General features: G+C 36.9%; 1 protein-coding gene across 1 annotated transcript in view; it reads right to left on the minus strand.

Annotated features, from left to right (window-relative positions):
* Positions 1–16,471: 16,471 nt before the first annotated feature.
* LOC125044527 (gustatory receptor for sugar taste 64e-like) overlaps positions 16,472–19,905 on the minus strand; it is an 11,529-nt gene continuing 8,095 nt past the window's right edge. The window contains exons 9-11 of the mRNA XM_047641223.1: positions 19,247–19,349; positions 18,832–18,921; positions 16,472–16,548 (exon numbers count right to left, since the gene is read on the minus strand). Of these exons, the coding sequence (XP_047497179.1) occupies positions 18,850–18,921; positions 19,247–19,349 (175 nt within the window). The 3' untranslated portion in view covers positions 16,472–16,548; positions 18,832–18,849. The remainder of the gene's footprint in view (positions 16,549–18,831; positions 18,922–19,246; positions 19,350–19,905) is intronic.

Here is a 19,905-nt window from a genome sequence, read left to right on the forward strand (position 1 = left end):
CTGGGTGGAAGAAGCTTAGGTCGGAGGGTACAGTAACGATGCTGTTTCGCCGGAGGGGTTTCCGCCCCTCCCCTTCCCTTTTGATTTGATGCTGCTTCGGGGTGCTTTAAAGCATGGACCCCCTTTCATGGTTTTCTAGACCCCATCGGCGCGTTTCCTCGGAAGGGGAAAATCCCAAACCCCCCCTTTTTTTTTTTTTTCCCCTCAGAGATGGCATTGCAAAATAATGTTATTATGGAAACTTTTACGCCATCTACTGTCAGTGACTGTTTTCGCCCAAGGGGTTTTCTGTATTTCCTTTCACTCACTTTCCGTCCCCAGCCTTTGGGGGTTCAAATTGTCCCTTTTCCCCGTGTACTGGGGAAACCCAGTGTGCGGGGAAAACATGCCTTCTGACCACGGGTGACAAAGGTTTTAGGGTGGCCAGTTCCTTTGTTTTCGGCCCCTCCACTGAAAAAAAACGGCGGACTGTGGTGTCATGTCCTCGTGGGCTGCCTTTTCCGGAAAGTGGTTTTTTGCAGGGGATAACAATTTAAAACAAGGGGGGGCCCCAGCCACCTGCAAAAACATAAATTTGAAAGCCTCGTAATTGTAAGTTAGTCCCTTTACCCCCCCCCAAACCCCCTGTAAATCGGCCAAACCCCATCCTGCCAGGTATTGAAAAGGTGCGTGTGTCCTTTGGTACCCTCCACGCCCTCCCCTGCTTTTTGGGGCCCCCGGGTTTTGGGGTTTGGGGGGAGTTCTATTTATGAAAAAAAAAATTTTGAGGGGGACCTCCATCAACACCACTATCGCTAGATATTATTGTCGTTATCGTTATTATTATCATGACGATTACTAATATTATAATTATGATAATTAAAAAAGTTTTATTATCAATTTTCTTTGTCAAAAATATTATCATTAGATGCAAAAGGGTTATCATTTGATCATCATATTTTTCTTTTGTTAAACTTTTATTATCATGTAAATTTTAAATTAGTATAAACCATTAATATAAATTTAATGCGAAATTTTTCATTTACCTTTCCCCTGCATTTAAAAAAACTTTTTCTTCATTTTTTATATTGCCCGTTTTGGGTTTAAACCTTTTGACTGTCACTGTAAATAAGTAATTTATCATATAAGCCAATATGTTCATACATTATACATAATACAGAATGAATAACCCTCCTATCTAATTCACTCACTTCACATTAAAATCCTCTCGGGACTACACCCTCCAAAAAGATTAGTTGATTACCCGAAAAAAATTTAACATTTTTCCCCTTTTACACGATTTGACAGGGGCCCATGCTTTTTTTTCCATATTTAATAACGAAAAAACAAATAAAATTTTGGGAAAAAAACATAATAGAGCATCAAAGTAAATTCACGAGGGAATTAATTGACGGTAACGTGAAGCATCATTTCTATTCGTTTTAGACATTTTATCTTTTGCCTGTCTGAACATATAATACCTTTTCGTTGGAAATGGTATTCTTAAGACATACATGGGGAGAGTTACCGCTTACACTGAGCTATTTTGCATTTCCATTTTACAGGGAATTTACAAATACTAAATAGGTTATTATTAAAATAAAATCAAAACAATATGACTGATCTTATTACTATCTCGGTTTTTGCTTTAATAGGTTAATACTATCTCTTTGGTGACACGTTGATGTTACTTTCAACTGCTGGCACTTGATATGATCTTAGTATCTTGATGCTTGAGAATCTTAGTACTATCCTAATGTCATCTTTGATAGCATTTCTGATATATGATATATTTGATAATGACAACCTCGATCATATTCTTGGTGTTCAGTAATAGCCTTAATGATAGGGTATTACTATGTTAATATCTTAATATTCGCTTCAGCGATATTAAGATTAAAATAATGTAAATGTATGTAATATCATAATCAGTGAACATTTACGAAGTTGATACCATCTTAAATAACATCAAAAGCCATACTGGGGCCAGATTTTAATGGGCCTTTTTTGGAAAAGGGGGGACGGGGGGGGTTGGGGGCACAGGGGTTTTGGGGGAAATTTTTGGCCAGGGAAAGGGGGAAAACTTGGGGGGGGTTAGGGAAAATTGGAGGAAATGTTTTCGGGGGGGGATTAGGAACAAAGGAAGTGACGGGAAAACCAGGGGGTTGATTTTTTTACCCCTCTCTCTCTCCCCTCTCTTCTTCTCTCCTCTCTCTCTTCCCCCTCCCCCTCTTTTTTCTTTTCTCCTCTCTCTCTATTTCCCTTTTTGGTTTGCTAAACCTAAAAGAAAGAGACAGACAAACAAACAACAAAAAACACAGTAAAAATTTCCCCTTCCCTTTAAAAACCTGAGCCCTCGACGAACGAAAACGCCTTAAAATTTTACGTTTTTTCTCCGTTAATTGCCCGACCTTTAGTTTAAATAAGCGACTTTAGGCCCTTTTTAAAAAACACGCGGCGTTTTCCTTTTGTGCATCCCCCATTATCCGCATTCTGCCCGGAAAAGGGGGAAACCCGCGAGCAACAAACCAAAGGATTAAAATAATGTAAATAAGATAAAATATAATATGAAATAAAACAATTTTTTTTTCATAAGTTATATAATGTGTTCGTGTGAAGGGAAGGACAGGAAAGCACACGCATAAAGGAGTGTGTGTCCATGTGTACGTGTGAGGCTATTTTAAGTTTTCTGTGAATTGGTATTTGTATTATTATGACGATGATGGTAATGATAATGATAATGAAATGGTAAAAATGAAATGATAAAGAAATTTATAAGATAAAAAATGATTAAAGTTTAAGAAATTAAATAAATAAAGATAATGATAATGATAATGATAATGATAATGATAATGATAATGATAATGATAATGATAATGATAATGATAATGATAATGATAATGATAATGATAATGATAATGATAATGATAATGATAATGATAATGATAATGATAATGATAATGATAATGATAATGATAATGATAATGATAATGATAATGATAATGATAATGATAATGATAATGATAATGATAATGATAATGATAATGATAATGATAATGATAATGATAATGATAATGATAATGATAATGATAATGATAATGATAATGATAATGATAATGATAATGATAATGATAATGATAATGATAATGATAATGATAATGATAATGATAATGATAATGATAATGATAATGATAATGATAATGATAATGATAATGATAATGATAATGATAATGATAATGATAATGATAATGATAATGATAATGATAATGATAATGATAATGATAATGATAATGATAATGATAATGATAATGATAATGATAATGATAATGATAATGATAATGATAATGATAATGATAATGATAATGATAATGATAATGATAATGATAATGATAATGATAATGATAATGATAATGATAATGATAATGATAATGATAATGATAATGATAATGATAATGATAATGATAATGATAATGATAATGATAATGATAATGATAATGATAATGATAATGATAATGATAATGATAATGATAATGATAATGATAATGATAATGATAATGATAATGATAATGATAATGATAATGATAATGATAATGATAATGATAATGATAATGATAATGATAATGATAATGATAATGATAATGATAATGATAATGATAATGATAATGATAATGATAATGATAATGATAATGATAATGATAATGATAATGATAATGATAATGATAATGATAATGATAATGATAATGATAATGATAATGATAATGATAATGATAATGATAATGATAATGATAATGATAATGATAATGATAATGATAATGATAATGATAATGATAATGATAATGATAATGATAATGATAATGATAATGATAATGATAATGATAATGATAATGATAATGATAATGATAATGATAATGATAATGATAATGATAATGATAATGATAATGATAATGATAATGATAATGATAATGATAATGATAATGATAATGATAATGATAATGATAATGATAATGATAATGATAATGATAATGATAATGATAATGATAATGATAATGATAATGATAATGATAATGATAATGATAATGATAATGATAATGATAATGATAATGATAATGATAATGATAATGATAATGATAATGATAATGATAATGATAATGATAATGATAATGATAATGATAATGATAATGATAATGATAATGATAATGATAATGATAATGATAATGATAATGATAATGATAATGATAATGATAATGATAATGATAATGATAATGATAATGATAATGATAATGATAATGATAATGATAATGATAATGATAATGATAATGATAATGATAATGATAATGATAATGATAATGATAATGATAATGATAATGATAATGATAATGATAATGATAATGATAATGATAATGATAATGATAATGATAATGATAATGATAATGATAATGATAATGATAATGATAATGATAATGATAATGATAATGATAATGATAATGATAATGATAATGATAATGATAATGATAATGATAATGATAATGATAATGATAATGATAATGATAATGATAATGATAATGATAATGATAATGATAATGATAATGATAATGATAATGATAATGATAATGATAATGATAATGATAATGATAATGATAATGATAATGATAATGATAATGATAATGATAATGATAATGATAATGATAATGATAATGATAATGATAATGATAATGATAATGATAATGATAATGATAATGATAATGATAATGATAATGATAATGATAATGATAATGATAATGATAATGATAATGATAATGATAATGATAATGATAATGATAATGATAATGATAATGATAATGATAATGATAATGATAATGATAATGATAATGATAATGATAATGATAATGATAATGATAATGATAATGATAATGATAATGATAATGATAATGATAATGATAATGATAATGATAATGATAATGATAATGATAATGATAATGATAATGATAATGATAATGATAATGATAATGATAATGATAATGATAATGATAATGATAATGATAATGATAATGATAATGATAATGATAATGATAATGATAATGATAATGATAATGATAATGATAATGATAATGATAATGATAATGATAATGATAATGATAATGATAATGATAATGATAATGATAATGATAATGATAATGATAATGATAATGATAATGATAATGATAATGATAATGATAATGATAATGATAATGATAATGATAATGATAATGATAATGATAATGATAATGATAATGATAATGATAATGATAATGATAATGATAATGATAATGATAATGATAATGATAATGATAATGATAATGATAATGATAATGATAATGATAATGATAATGATAATGATAATGATAATGATAATGATAATGATAATGATAATGATAATGATAATGATAATGATAATGATAATGATAATGATAATGATAATGATAATGATAATGATAATGATAATGATAATGATAATGATAATGATAATGATAATGATAATGATAATGATAATGATAATGATAATGATAATGATAATGATAATGATAATGATAATGATAATGATAATGATAATGATAATGATAATGATAATGATAATGATAATGATAATGATAATGATAATGATAATGATAATGATAATGATAATGATAATGATAATGATAATGATAATGATAATGATAATGATAATGATAATGATAATGATAATGATAATGATAATGATAATGATAATGATAATGATAATGATAATGATAATGATAATGATAATGATAATGATAATGATAATGATAATGATAATGATAATGATAATGATAATGATAATGATAATGATAATGATAATGATAATGATAATGATAATGATAATGATAATGATAATGATAATGATAATGATAATGATAATGATAATGATAATGATAATGATAATGATAATGATAATGATAATGATAATGATAATGATAATGATAATGATAATGATAATGATAATGATAATGATAATGATAATGATAATGATAATGATAATGATAATGATAATGATAATGATAATGATAATGATAATGATAATGATAATGATAATGATAATGATAATGATAATGATAATGATAATGATAATGATAATGATAATGATAATGATAATGATAATGATAATGATAATGATAATGATAATGATAATGATAATGATAATGATAATGATAATGATAATGATAATGATAATGATAATGATAATGATAATGATAATGATAATGATAATGATAATGATAATGATAATGATAATGATAATGATAATGATAATGATAATGATAATGATAATGATAATGATAATGATAATGATAATGATAATGATAATGATAATGATAATGATAATGATAATGATAATGATAATGATAATGATAATGATAATGATAATGATAATGATAATGATAATGATAATGATAATGATAATCCTCTTTCTCTTTTTTTTCTTTTTACTGCCTATTTTTCCAAGTCTTTTTTTATTCAGCTCTTCTCTTTTTTTTCTCTTTCTTCATTTTCTTTCTGTCTTTCCGCTTTCTTTTCTCTGCTTCTTTCTCCTTCTTCGTCTTCTTCTTACCTTTCTATTCTTCTTCTTCCAAATTTTCTTCTTCCGCTTCCTTCCTTCTTCATTTACTGGTTTCCTCGTTTCTTCTTTTTTTCCCTACTTGCATATGATTATATATATACCTCTCCTATTTGTGGATCTGTCAATGTATATTGCTATCTGTGCATCTATCTATCTACCTTTCTGTATGTGTGTGTGTGTGTGTGTGTGTGTGTGTGTGTGTGTGTGTGTGTGTGTGTGTGTGTGTGTGTGTGTGTGTGTGTGTGTGTGTGTGTGTGTGTGTGTGTGTGTGTGTGTGTATACATGTACATGTATGTATATAAGTATGCATTAATGTGTGTGTGTCTTCTCCTCCTCCCCCCCCCCCCCCCCCCGTCACTACCTACCCATCCCCACACACAAAACCCGAAACAAAACAAAACGTTTCGCTCACGGGAGCACCCGACCGAAGCGCAGCAAACGTTTTCCCTCACGTGCTCCGTCGCCCCACAGACCCCTTGCTTTCCTCAGTCACTTCCTCCGGCCCCCGCAGGACGCTGCAACAGGAGAGTGAAGCGACGGACCGAGATCGAGGTTGCTTTCGGTGCGTAGATCGCTTCGTGTCCGTCTTCTTGTGAATCATTTGGCGGTGATGCTAACGTGTCCGGTTGGGTGTAGAGGGGCATGTACGTCCACGTGTGTATCGTATTATATGGATGTGTATGTCCGCGTGTGTATTGTATTTATGGATGTGTATGTGGAGATGTTTATTTGTATGTAAGTTTGCTTATGTATATTTATCTATATGTATGCACATGCATGAATTTATGTGAATGTGTATGTCTATTCATGTATATATATTTAAGTATGTATATGTATGGACTATATCTATATGAATGCATGCATGTATTTGTGTGATGTATGTCTGTATGTGTGGATGTATGTATGCATGTATATATGTATTTTATGTATTGTATGTATTATGTATGTGGGAGGGGGAATGAATAAATGCACACGTATTTATATGTTGCTGCGTGTATGGAGGCCTATCTGTATTTGTGCACAGATGTATCATTTGTTTCTCTGCATTATGCAACACGCTGTTGCATAAACCCTAATAAGAACTCTTGAGTCAACGCAACTCTTTTTAACCCATTTTTCTTAATCTTCCCTCCTTCTTTTGTTCTATTTTTCTTGATTTCAGCTTCATTGCAAAGTCTTTCGCTCAGAGGAAGCCCGCGCGTCCGCGATTCGTTTCCCACTTCTAGTTTTTCTTGTAGAAGAAAAAAAATTATGATGAAAGAGGAGGAGGGAGGGAGGTAGAGAGAGAGAGAGAGAGAAAGAGAGAGGAGGGAAGAAAGAGAGAGAGAGAGAGAGAGAGAGAGAGAGAGAGAGAGAGAGAGAGAGAGAGAGAGAGAGAGAGAGAGAGAGAGAGAGAGAGAGAGAGAGAGAGAGAGAGAGAGAGAGAGAGAGAGAGAGAGAGAGAGAGAGAGAGAGAGGAGAGAGAGAGAGAGAGAGAGAGAGAGAGAGAGAGAAAGAGTCTTAACGCGTGACCATCAAAGGTGTCCATGTACCCATGAATCTAGTTTTGTTTTCTCTACATTTTTTTTTTCATTTTCTCTGTCTCACTCCGTCTGTCTGTCTTTCTGTCTCATTTTCTGTCAGTCTGTGTCTCTGTCAGTCTCTGTATCTCAGCCAGTCAATTGTCACAGAAGGTCAATCAGTCACAGAAGGTCATTCTATTAACTATCATAGAGGTCAGTCAGTTAATCACAGAAATTTAGTCAGTCACAGAAAGTCAATCATCTAATCCCAGAGGTCAGTCGGTCACAACGATTACTCAATCATAACAGTAAGTTAGTCATTCAGTCGGCGTGTCAGTCAAATTAGTCAGCCAATTAATCTCTCTCTCTCTCCCCCCCTTTATCTCTCATTCTCTTCTCTCATTCCCGTTTTCTGTTCCCCTTCCAAAGAAAGAGAAATAAGGAAGAGACGCAGTGAGGTAGACAAGAGAGCGAGAGAGAGCGAAAGCATGTGAGAGCACGAGAGAGCACGACAGAGAAAGAGAAAGAAAGAGAGCAAGAGCAGGAGAGAGGAGCAGAGAGCGGCCCACGGGTGCGTCAATTAGCAAGCAGTCTCAGAAGCCACAACATTCCAACTTCGTGTCACGTAAAAATACAAAGCTAATTATCATCATTAACAGTGCGAAATGTAAGAAGAAAAATTAAGAGTCAGCGCTGTTCTGCAGTAATAAATATCACAGTTTTGCACGCACGGTGTCGCTTCAAGCTGTTCTTTTATTATTATATACATTATATGTATATTTATATGATTTCATGTTGGAAGGAGTTTTAGTATGCTAATCCGAAAGAATATATGATTAAGGCGATTTGAAAGGAGAGCGAGACAGATGAAGAGAAGGAGACAGACAGAAGGACGAAACGACAGATAAAAGCGGAGAGAGAGAGAGAGAGAGAGAGAGAGAGAGAGAGAGAGAGAGAGAGAGAGAGAGAGAGAGAGAGAGAGAGAGAGAGAGAGAGAGAGAGAGAGAGAGAGAATGAAAGAGAGGGAAGAGAGAGAGATGGGCTGAGAGAGAGGGAAAGAAAGAATTATATTATCTGCAACGGGGAAGCAGTATCAATTTGTTTAAATCCATTTAGATAGGTTTAAATAAATGCACTCATTCAATTCCTTCCATGCTGCTGCTTCCTTTCATCTCGACGAAGCTAGTATTAACAAGATAAATGGCCGACCGTTGGATGCAAACCTTTTTATCTAATGTAGATGGGGTGGCATGTCTAAATGCCTTTACGTGTGCGCGCCATTGTGTGCTTCTATATGCGTGACTGTATCTGTACCTCTGTTGTGTGTGTGTGTGTGTGTGTGTGTGTGTGTGTGTGTGTGTGTGTGTGTGTGTGTGTGTGTGTGTGTGTGTGTGTGTGTGTGTGTGTGTGTGTGTCTGAGTGAGTCTGTGTGTGTCTGAACGTGTCAGAGAGAGAGAGAGAGAGAGAGAGAGAGAGAGAGAGAGAGAGAGAGAGAGAGAGAGAGAGAGAGAGAGAGAGAGAGAAAGAGAGAGAGAGAGAGATTGTGAGTGCGGTTGTGATTGTGAGTGGGTGCAAGTGTCTGTCCATTCGTGTGTGGGAGAATATTTCAGATTCTTTCTATATCTGAATCTCGGCAGGATTTATTTGTTTTCCAGCTCACTCGTACCAAAAGGCACCCCTGTTTTCCTCTCAGCACATGTGAACTGACATGACGTCTCATTATGTCCAGCTCTGCAGAGGTCACGTTCCTGGAGCCGCCGCAGATCTCAGTCAAGATCAATCCCATAAAGAGGCTATGCAGGTGCGTCGACACGTGTTCAAGTTTATTAAATGAATACACAGATAAATAATTTTGATAGCGTGGTGTGTGGACAAGATAAAACTATATATATGACCCTGGAAATGATTATTTTCAGATTTCACTTTTATTTTAACTTTTAAATGTTTCAGTAACTTCAAACATGTACAGTATGCTAGCAAATATTTGCATTTGTGATTGGTTGGATTTGTCTATTTACTGCTTTAGCTATCTACATTACCTTCCCTTTCTCCCTTTCTCCCTTTCTCCTCTCTCCCGATCTCCTCCTCTCTTACTCTTTTCCTCTCTTCTCTCCCTTACCCCTTCTTCCCTCTCTTCTCCTCTTCCCCCTTCTCCTTCCCTCCTCTTTCTCTCCCTTTCCATTCTCGCTCTCTCCTCTCCCTTCCTCTATCCCTTCCCCTCTCTTTCCCTTTCTCTTCTTCTCCTCCCCTTTCTCTTCTTCTCCTCCCCTTTCTCCCTCTCTTTTTTCCCTCCCCCCCTTCTTTTCTCTCCCTTCCCTTCAACCTTCACCCTTTCTCCTCTCTCTTCCCCTTCTCCGCAGAGAGGAACTAGAGGCAGCTGGTGAAACGCGCGCGGCAGAGGCGGCAGAAGGTGCCGCTGGCGACCAAGTGGTTGCGTGCCCGACCGTACTGAACCAGCTGTTCGCCGGCCACCACAGAGCGGATGGCAGGTGCGTCTCTGCTGATGGTTTTTATTCTTATATTCCGTTCGTATACTTTAGTTTCATTTATATTCGCGTTTTATTTCCAAGTATATAAGTATTCTTGTTCAATGAGTTTGATGATTATCAGAGGCAGTTAAGTGTTTTTGTTGTTATAGTCTTATAATCTCTGTCTTCGTTTTTTGTTTTGTTTATCACATTCCTTTTCACCTCCGTATGATATTCGTCCCCTTATCTTTTTCCCTTCACTTCTCTTCCTTGTATCTGTCTCGTATATTCCCTTTCTCTATTTCTTGTCTTTCGGAAACCTCTCACCCTCTCTCTCTCTCTCCCAATATCTATCTAACCATGTAGCTTTATCTATCATTAGAACCATTTATCAGTGTATTTGTGCATCTTACTATCGATCTATTTAGCACTATACCCCCCCCCCCCCCAGGGCCGGGCGAGCGGGTGTGCGCCCCCCTCCCCCCGCGGCGGCCGTGCGGCGTCGCCTGGCGTCGCGCCCCTACTGGAGGCGGTGCCTGTGCTCCCCCCTGCTCATGCCCACCGTCGGGGAGGGGGAGCTGCGCCCCCTGCTGGCCCTCACGCCCCCCCACCGCTTCGTCGTCGTCGTGGTCACCGACACCAACTCCAGCAGGTTAATTCGTGTGGTTTATTTTCCCTGCTATTATTGCAATTGAATAGTTACTGCTGTGTTGTTATCATTATGTGGTTATCACCATTTATATAATGGTAGTATTATTTTCACCGTTATTACTACATTTGTATTTTTACTATATCACTGCTATTACCAATGACACTATATTTCATATCCATTCTTGTAGATGATATCATTATGCTATAAGGGCAAAGCAGAATGGCTTCACCACATTAACTAATATCATCTGGTAAACATTACTTCCGAAATAATTTAGTCTATAAAATAATGTTAAGAACATGGAAATATATGCTAATTCATGTTACATTTACGGCGTACGTACAAAAGGTCTGTTCACCTTCCCTCGCGCATTTTCTTCCCAAGGAGACGCCAAGGAAATCGCCTCGGAAGGTTTAGTAATTCCACTGAATCGGATATTTCAGTTATATTTATTTATGGCATACAGAGAGTTCAATTCCATTCATTTTCACACATTTTTTTCCCTCCTTTCTCCTTTCTCTCTTCTTCCTCTCAATTCCTGCCTTCCATTCTCCCTTCTCCCTCTCAATTCCCTCTCTCCCATCTCCCTTATCCCTCTCTTTTCCCTTCAATTCCTTCCCTTCTTTCCTCTCCTCTCCCTCTCTATTCCCTTCAATTCCTTCCTTCCTTCCTCCATTCCTCCTCTCATTCTCACTTAGCCCCCCCCTCCCTCCCTCCCTCCCCCCTCTCTCTCCCTCTCTCCCGCAGCCAGTCCTCAGTGGTGGTGGGGGGCGAGTCCCTCCTGGAGGCCGTCTACGCCGCCCAGAGCATCCCCGGCCTCCGCCCGTGCCTGCAGAGTCCGAGCGAGCCCTCCCTGGCCTTCGTCAAGTACGACCTCTCGAGACCCAGGCCGAGGAGGAAGAGGCGAGGCGAGAGGAAGCCCACGGCGCAGACCACGCTCAACGGGGGAGACGTCGCGGTCGGGATGGTCTTGGTGAGGGGGGGGGGGATGGGGCGAGGGGGGAGTGGGGGAGAGAGAGAGGGGAAGAGGAGGGAGTGGGGGAGGGAGAGGGGGAGGGGAGAGGAGAAGGGGAGGGATGGGGGCAGGGGATGGGGCGAGTGGGGAGTGAGAGGGGAAGGGGAGGGAGGGGGGAGTGGGGGGAGTGAGAGAGGGAGGGGAGGGATGGGGGCGAGGGGGGAGTGAGGGGAGGGAGAGGGGAAGGGAAGGGATTGGGGCGAGGGGGGGGAGTGGGGGAGGGGAGAGGGGAAGGGGGAGGTTGTGGCGAGTGATGGGGAGTGAGGGTTGTGGGGATTTTTTATTTTGATTTGATAAATCCTTTACGTCCAGTGACCGACAAACGATTTTACAGAGGAGGACAAAAGGTGCTCGGCCGTGTCTCGCAGGGCACGTTGTGAATTATACGCACACACATTTATATGAATATGCATACTCACATTCTCACTCGCACTCACACACACGCACACGCACACGCACACGCACACGCACACGCACACGCACAAACACACACACACACACACACTCACACATAAACACACACACACACTCACACATAAACACACACACACACACACACACTCACACAAAAACACACACACACACACACACACACACACACACACACACACACACACACGGTCGTGGGGGAGGGGGAGGGGGAGGCAATGGAAAGATTGTGTGGGGGAAGGAGGGGTGGGAGAGGGGTGTGGAGGGGGCAGAGGTCGTGGGGAGGGGGCGGGATGGCAGGGAAAGTTATGGGGCGGGGGGCGGGGGGGTTATTGGAGAGGGGGAAGGGGAGGGGGGCGAGGGAGGGGGTAGAGAGGAGGGGTGTGGGGGGTGGGGGTGAACGTGGGTTGCAGGAGAGAGGATGGGGCAAACGTTGTGGTGAATGGGGGGGGGGGGGGGGGGGGGGGACGTGAATTGTGAGGCGGTCGGATGAGGATTTCCGGAGAAGGTGCTTGTGTTCGCGCTAGGCTGTTTGCTTAATTCGTACAAGCAGGGGTATATACCGATGCGTACATCGTAAACCCTAGAACAATAAGGCCTTCGAAAGAGACCGCAATCTTGGCTGCGGAGGAAATGGCTTGGAGTCGGGCCCTACGGAGGGGGGGGGGGGGGTGAGGGGTGCCACTCTTGTCCGCTAATTCCTCTCCTTCTTCGGCTAATTAGGGACACGGCATCAGGGCGTCGGCAAATGAGACGCGTAGCCTTCCCCCAATAAAGATAATTAGATACGCCGTTGGGAGGTGATTTTGTGTTCGTTTGGTTGTATATGGATTACTGTGTACTGCGTGTATGTGCGTGTACTTGTGCGTGTAACCTCAAAGACTTGTTTAATGAAATCCGATTTATATTCCAAATAAAATCGCTATGCTTCATTCGTTTTAAACTTTGAAAATGGCAAAAAGACAATACATAACCACTGTTATATGCAACCTAAATAAAATGGCAAAAGTAATAATTCAGTCGCTGGAATCTCTCTCTCACACACTCTTCCCTTCCAGATCTACCAGCAGACCAGGATGCTGTATTCCGGATTTCCTCTCGCCAGCTACGGATGCTACAGACAGGAGTTCCTGCGTTTCGTGTCCAAATATACGCAGTGTAACTTCCATCTCCGGTGCAGTTCGGTTTAGGAAAATGACGCTCTCGTGGAATCCGTTTTCTATAGCGAGGGTTCCATGTGGAGGGGGGTTACTTAGATAAAGTGCATGGAAAGTAAGAAATTATTAACTAGACTATAATCGCGCGAAACGTTATTGGTGTGTGAGAACAGCTAGAAGTACCGATTTTTTTTTTACCTTTCATGAGATACATTATTTTCATATCGTCGCATTTAATTTTATGAACGCAAATTGAGAATTTATGGATATCACATTATAATTATTATTCTTACTGTAATCAAGTTCTAGGTATCTTCCAACAGGTAGTCCTATTTTCTCGTTACGGTTGTCTATCTTCGCCAGAAATATATCATTACTGTATGTAACGTCCGCGTATGTAAACTTCAACCGGTAACGTCGAAAGGATTATGGGAAAAAGACAAGGAAAGCAGATGACCTGCACTGCACGTGATTAGGACCGCACGAGGTTTTATAAAGTACAATGCTCTGTGAAGATTAATATCGCTGGATTCTTAGTTACTGAATACGGTAACCGCTTTATTGATTTCTAGTACCAAACACCGATATATTTTCATTCCTATCGCCTAATTTTCCTCAAGCCTTTATCTAGCATTCGGTTGTTTTACCATTGCACAGGTGACAGCAAGGAATTTTCTAGAACCCTAAATATGAAAACAAACTTTTCCTCTAAAATTAAACGTACTCGGCAGCGTCTGGAAATCAGGAAGTATATTGACCAACTGACCGAAAACAGTACTTTATCTTTGAGAATGTATGAACCTCACTTAAGAAGACCCTTCTAACATACCATTATGTTGTATAATGTCATACTTAAAGCATACTTAAAGGCAAAAGGCTCATGGCTGATTAATGCCTACATAAATAAATGATCAGATTTGTTTCTAGTTTTCCATTTCTGTACCACCATCATAGTCGAATCTTCACACAAATAGTTTTTGAGAATCGCTATTGTCACCATTCCTTGTATTCATGCCTAGAAGTTCAAAATGCCAAACTAGAAGGCATACAAAGTCAGCTGAATGGGTGTATATAACATATAGACCAAAGGAGTTCTCTTTCGCATATGCATGGTGTGAGAAAATGCTACACATGAGAAAGAGAAAGATATTTGCTACGTTGAAAGTACTTTGTTAGTGAATCCGACCTGGAACCAAATGCATCGGTGTTAATTTGTGTGAAATTCGATATGGCAGCATTGAAAAACAATTTTTCTGTTGCCGTTCCTTTGTTGATTACGAAATTCTATCATGGATTCGAATTCAAAACACAGATATAATCAATATTCTAGATAGATTTACTTGATAAAGAAATAAATACAGAATACAACTAAACAATGAGATAAGATATATAGCCATTAAACAAGTGCAGAACAAGTGGCCAGTCAGAAGGAAGTGAACAGGAGCACATTACATATTAAGATCTGACATCAAATCAACTCACGTATAACAAATATGAGGCTTAGTAGAGTTGAGTATTACATGCTCATTACAGCAATGTAGTAAAAAAAAAAAAAAAAAAAAAAATCATTGACAAAATTTGCATGCAGACAAACCGCTTAAATGTAATATATAAAACTTCAAATCTTTCATATGTTAAAAATCATTAACATACAGTGGTAGACAAACCCACAATGCAATTATGTTTTTTTTTTTTTTTTTCTACCGTAGTATCAACACGGAAGAGTGTTTTACCATTCATTTACATACAATCACATGAAGTCAAAGGAAAACAATATAGCCAAGGTATCAGTTCAACACATAACAGTAAAATTAACAATAAAACTATACATTAAATGTATTATGAAACTGGAAAAGTATTATTATTCAAACAATTGATACGGTCTTCATAAATATATACACAACCGAAATTACTTTATATTGTCACATTCGATCTCTGAGTCTTACGTACATTCATTCTCCTTTCACTTACCATGGTTGCATTATTCGAACATTTCACTACTTTTTGTAAGGTTCTGATTCATGAAATCTGTGTAACAAAATACACTTTTGAGGGAACAACAACGAGCCAGCCAGGGTTTTGGGAAAATGGGATGAATTGGGTCGAAAATCGGGTAGGACTCCTCAAGGCAAAGCAACCAAGGAGTCCACCCGTAGACTTCCGTGATCTCACTCGATTCGCCTTTTCCTGAACTTTCCTGGATTTTTTCCCCAGTGCTGTTAACAACGTCGCTCTTTTTGTTATTCTTGAAATTAAAGTGATTGCAGAGTCATGAACAAAGTTAATAGGAATAATCAAGCTAAAGGTGAGATAGGTAGGATATATAACAGACTCCTTTGACTAAGCACTTGTGGAGCCATCTGTGTCCACGCAATTTAAACTGAACTCAGTGGGCATGACGTATAGGGCAGCTTCAGTTCAATGGAGTATAAAGAATAGTCGATGGTAACTTTTACTCCGGCATCGATGCCCACTCGAAATTTAATCTGTAAAAACTCTACGAAAGCATACTCTCTTTCTTACACACACACACACACACACACACACACACACACACACACACACACACACACACACACACACACACACACGCACACACACACACACACACACACACACACACACACACACACACATATGTTATAAACAGGGAGACCAGGGCAGCAGGAAACCACATCATGTGCATATTCATTTATTTAGCTTTCGGACATCAACAGCTGTGTCCATCATCAGTACCTGCATAGAGAAGAGGAACACTTTAGTAGATATGTAGATTAATATATATATATATAATTACAGCGAATAAAACGAAAATAAGAAATACTAAAGTAGAACATAAATAAGGTATTTTGTTTACGTATATTCTTCACAGGTGGAATATGGAATGTTGACAATTTGCAAAAGTTCGAGTGCCTGGAGATGTCCGTTGTTGGCGTCTGTGAGTGAGGGAGCGGAGGGGGCCAGTGGTAACGTGTGCAAATTATTTCAGGGTATAATGAGTAGTTGAACTTTCATTGTTGTGTACGTCAGGTTTTATTTCTTTAAACAAGAATAATGCTAAGATTCATAATTTATTTCCATCTTTTGTTTTTGTCATTATTGTGAAATCATTTAGTTTTATTTCAATGGTTTGTTTTGCGAGAATGAGCTCGGATTAGTGAGTGCGCTGGAGAGGACAGAGGACGTAGTGTTGATATATCAAGCGTTACATCTAGAACATTTGTAAGAGTAGGAAAAAGACTTTTGTCAGAAAAAAAAACGAACGAATAGTTCTGGAATTGGTGAAGATCATTATGGAAATGATTCGTGAGAAATGGTAGTTAAGTAGTCTCTGTAGTTCTTTCCGTGAGACAGAGCTTGTGTGTCCATAGTATGGTAGTTTAAGGCACAGAACCATTCACTGGTTCTAGGGCAAAGCATCTTATTTAAGAATAGCTTTATGTGTTTTTGGATGACAGTCAAAAGAATTGAAATTCTCGGTTAATAGAATGCCAGTCTGAACAAATCTGAAAACATCTGTACAACAATGTTCTGACTGCATTAACTTTAAACAGCTTTGGTAAAAAACGCAGAGGTTTTAAAGGTATTATGATCGTGATCAAGTCTAATATCCAGAAAAGAAAGCTAGTAAAATGTATGCTATCATGCTTAGAGTTAACATAGTCTAAAGACATGTTTACATCATGAAAGATCACTAAACATCAGGGATGTGTCAACATCTTTTATGCAAGAGTGGTTTAAAATGAGATGGGCTTTCCGCTAACCATTTAATCTCGTGATAATATACATTAAACATACAATAGACACACACACACAAACTGTAAAAGGCTGAGTGCCTCCTACGTTGGACTGGTGGACAGTAATGATAGTAGTATGTACGACTTGACTCTTTATTGATTCAAAAGCACAACACAAAGAATGAACACACTATACGAGGAACTTTGAACGGTGCTTGAGCGCTGTGTGCGGCCGGCCAGGTCGGGTGGTGGGGGGGGGGGGGTGTGGATCACCGTGTCCCGGCAACAGGCGTCCTGTGGGTCAGATAGGGTCTGTTTGGAGCCAATCAGTGGGTAGCCACCTGAGCAGGTTAAATTTAGCTTTTTCTTTAAACGCCACCTGAGACACAGGTTTTACACAACATAACAATGTTTATATATATAATTTATTATACCATATAATTAAACATATATGTGTTTGTGCTATAGTGTTATATATTATATATATATATATATATTAACCCCTATCATATTAGTTTCATTCAGTATTAATAAATTTATTATGGGTTATATTCATACAATATTTTATATATATATATATATATATATATATATACACACATACATATATATTAGTTTGTGTGTGGGTGTGTGTGTGTGTGTGTGTGTGTGTGTGTGTGTGTGTGTGTGTGTGTGTGTGTGTGTGTGTGTAGAAACAAATCACTACAATGACAAATCAATCTATTTTATGGTGGATTTCGAATCTTGTATTCTCATTTTCATTTATTCCAGTGTTTTACCATTCATATATAATATATTTATATATCTATCACAAATATATATTTAGTGATGTAGTCTGCTTCTCTCTCTGTCGTCTCTGTCGTGTCTGTGTGTCTCGTGCTGCGCGCCGCGCGTTTGTCTTTATTGCATCTTGTTTTGTGCATACATGTAACTATATATTATATATCTATACACAATATATATATATGACTATATACTCTCTCTTCTTCTTCTCCTTCTGCTTTCGTGCTCTTCTTCGTCCTTCTCGTGCTTCTGCTGCTCTCGTCGCGTGCTCGCGTCTTCCTCTCTATTCCTGTTCTCTCCTTCTGTCTGCTTACGAATGTTCGCTTCTTATCTCCCTATTCGTTTTATCTTTTTCCATACCATATTATCTATCGGGATTGCTCAATTCCTTTTCTCTCTCTCTCTCTCTCTCTCTCTCTCTCTCTCTCTCTCTCTCTCTCTCTCTCTCTCTCTCTCTCTCTCCTCCCTCTCTGTCATTAAACACACACAATATACATACCACAAGATACCAAAATGTCTAACTGTTGGCTGCAGTGCCTCCGCTGACCTGAAGCAAGATGACCTCGTACGTGACCAGTGCCCCTGTGGTCTGCAAGAGTGACAAAGGTAAATGATAATAATACTGATGATGGTAGGGAGAATAGTCAAAACAATATGATTATTATGGCGATAATGGTATTCAAATAACAATAGAAAGTGATAATGGGTGATGATTATGATAATAGTAGTGTTGATTATGAATGTATATTTATAATGATGTATATAATATACGGTTATGATAACAATATCAATAGTTATAATGAAAATTTCCAAACATACTAATAATGATAACCTACATGCAAGTTTTCAAGAACGTCCTTAAGCCAAGCCTACTAATTCAACTGACTGTAATAAAAAATAAAAAAAAAACTTACAGCAAGAATGAAGCTTTTATTGACCAAGAAGAAACCGCATCCGGAGAGTCCCACAACTTCACTACGGATTTGATGTTCCAGCCTCCACACTTCCAAGCTGTACCTGTAAATAGAGCTCTGAAATTACCTAACTTCGTGATCGATTTTCGCGAGTTTAGAGCTTTGCATATACATTAGCGAGCCGAAACGTTCACGCCTCGTCTGCTTAGTAAAAGTTTGGGCTGAATGATATGAGGATTCATTTGAATGATATGATGATTAAGGTAATTTAGATGTGTATAAAGCAGATATAATTTCGGGATTTGCTGTTTAAGAAACAAAGTGATAAACTCTCTCTCTCTCTCTCTCTCTATCTATCTATCTATCTATATATATATATCTATCTATATATATAATTCCTTTCATTAGAGCGTACTAAAGTTTAACTCCACTAAAGAAATAACAAAATTGCTTAAACAAACAAAGAAAAATCATAACAAATATGATGAATAAAGGCGAAAAAGTAGATCATAATAATGATCTGATTCATATCAATATTATACCCTCACTTTCGCTCCCTTCTGTCTTTCTACATTTCTTTCCCTTTCTAACGCTGATCTACCTTCCACTATGATTTCTTTCCTTTATTCACTTCGACTCCTTCCCCTATCCCCCTCCTC

The sequence above is a fragment of the Penaeus chinensis genome, chromosome 35 (genome assembly GCF_019202785.1).
Source record: "Penaeus chinensis breed Huanghai No. 1 chromosome 35, ASM1920278v2, whole genome shotgun sequence".
In the NCBI taxonomy this organism is placed as follows: Eukaryota; Metazoa; Arthropoda; class Malacostraca; order Decapoda; family Penaeidae; genus Penaeus; species Penaeus chinensis.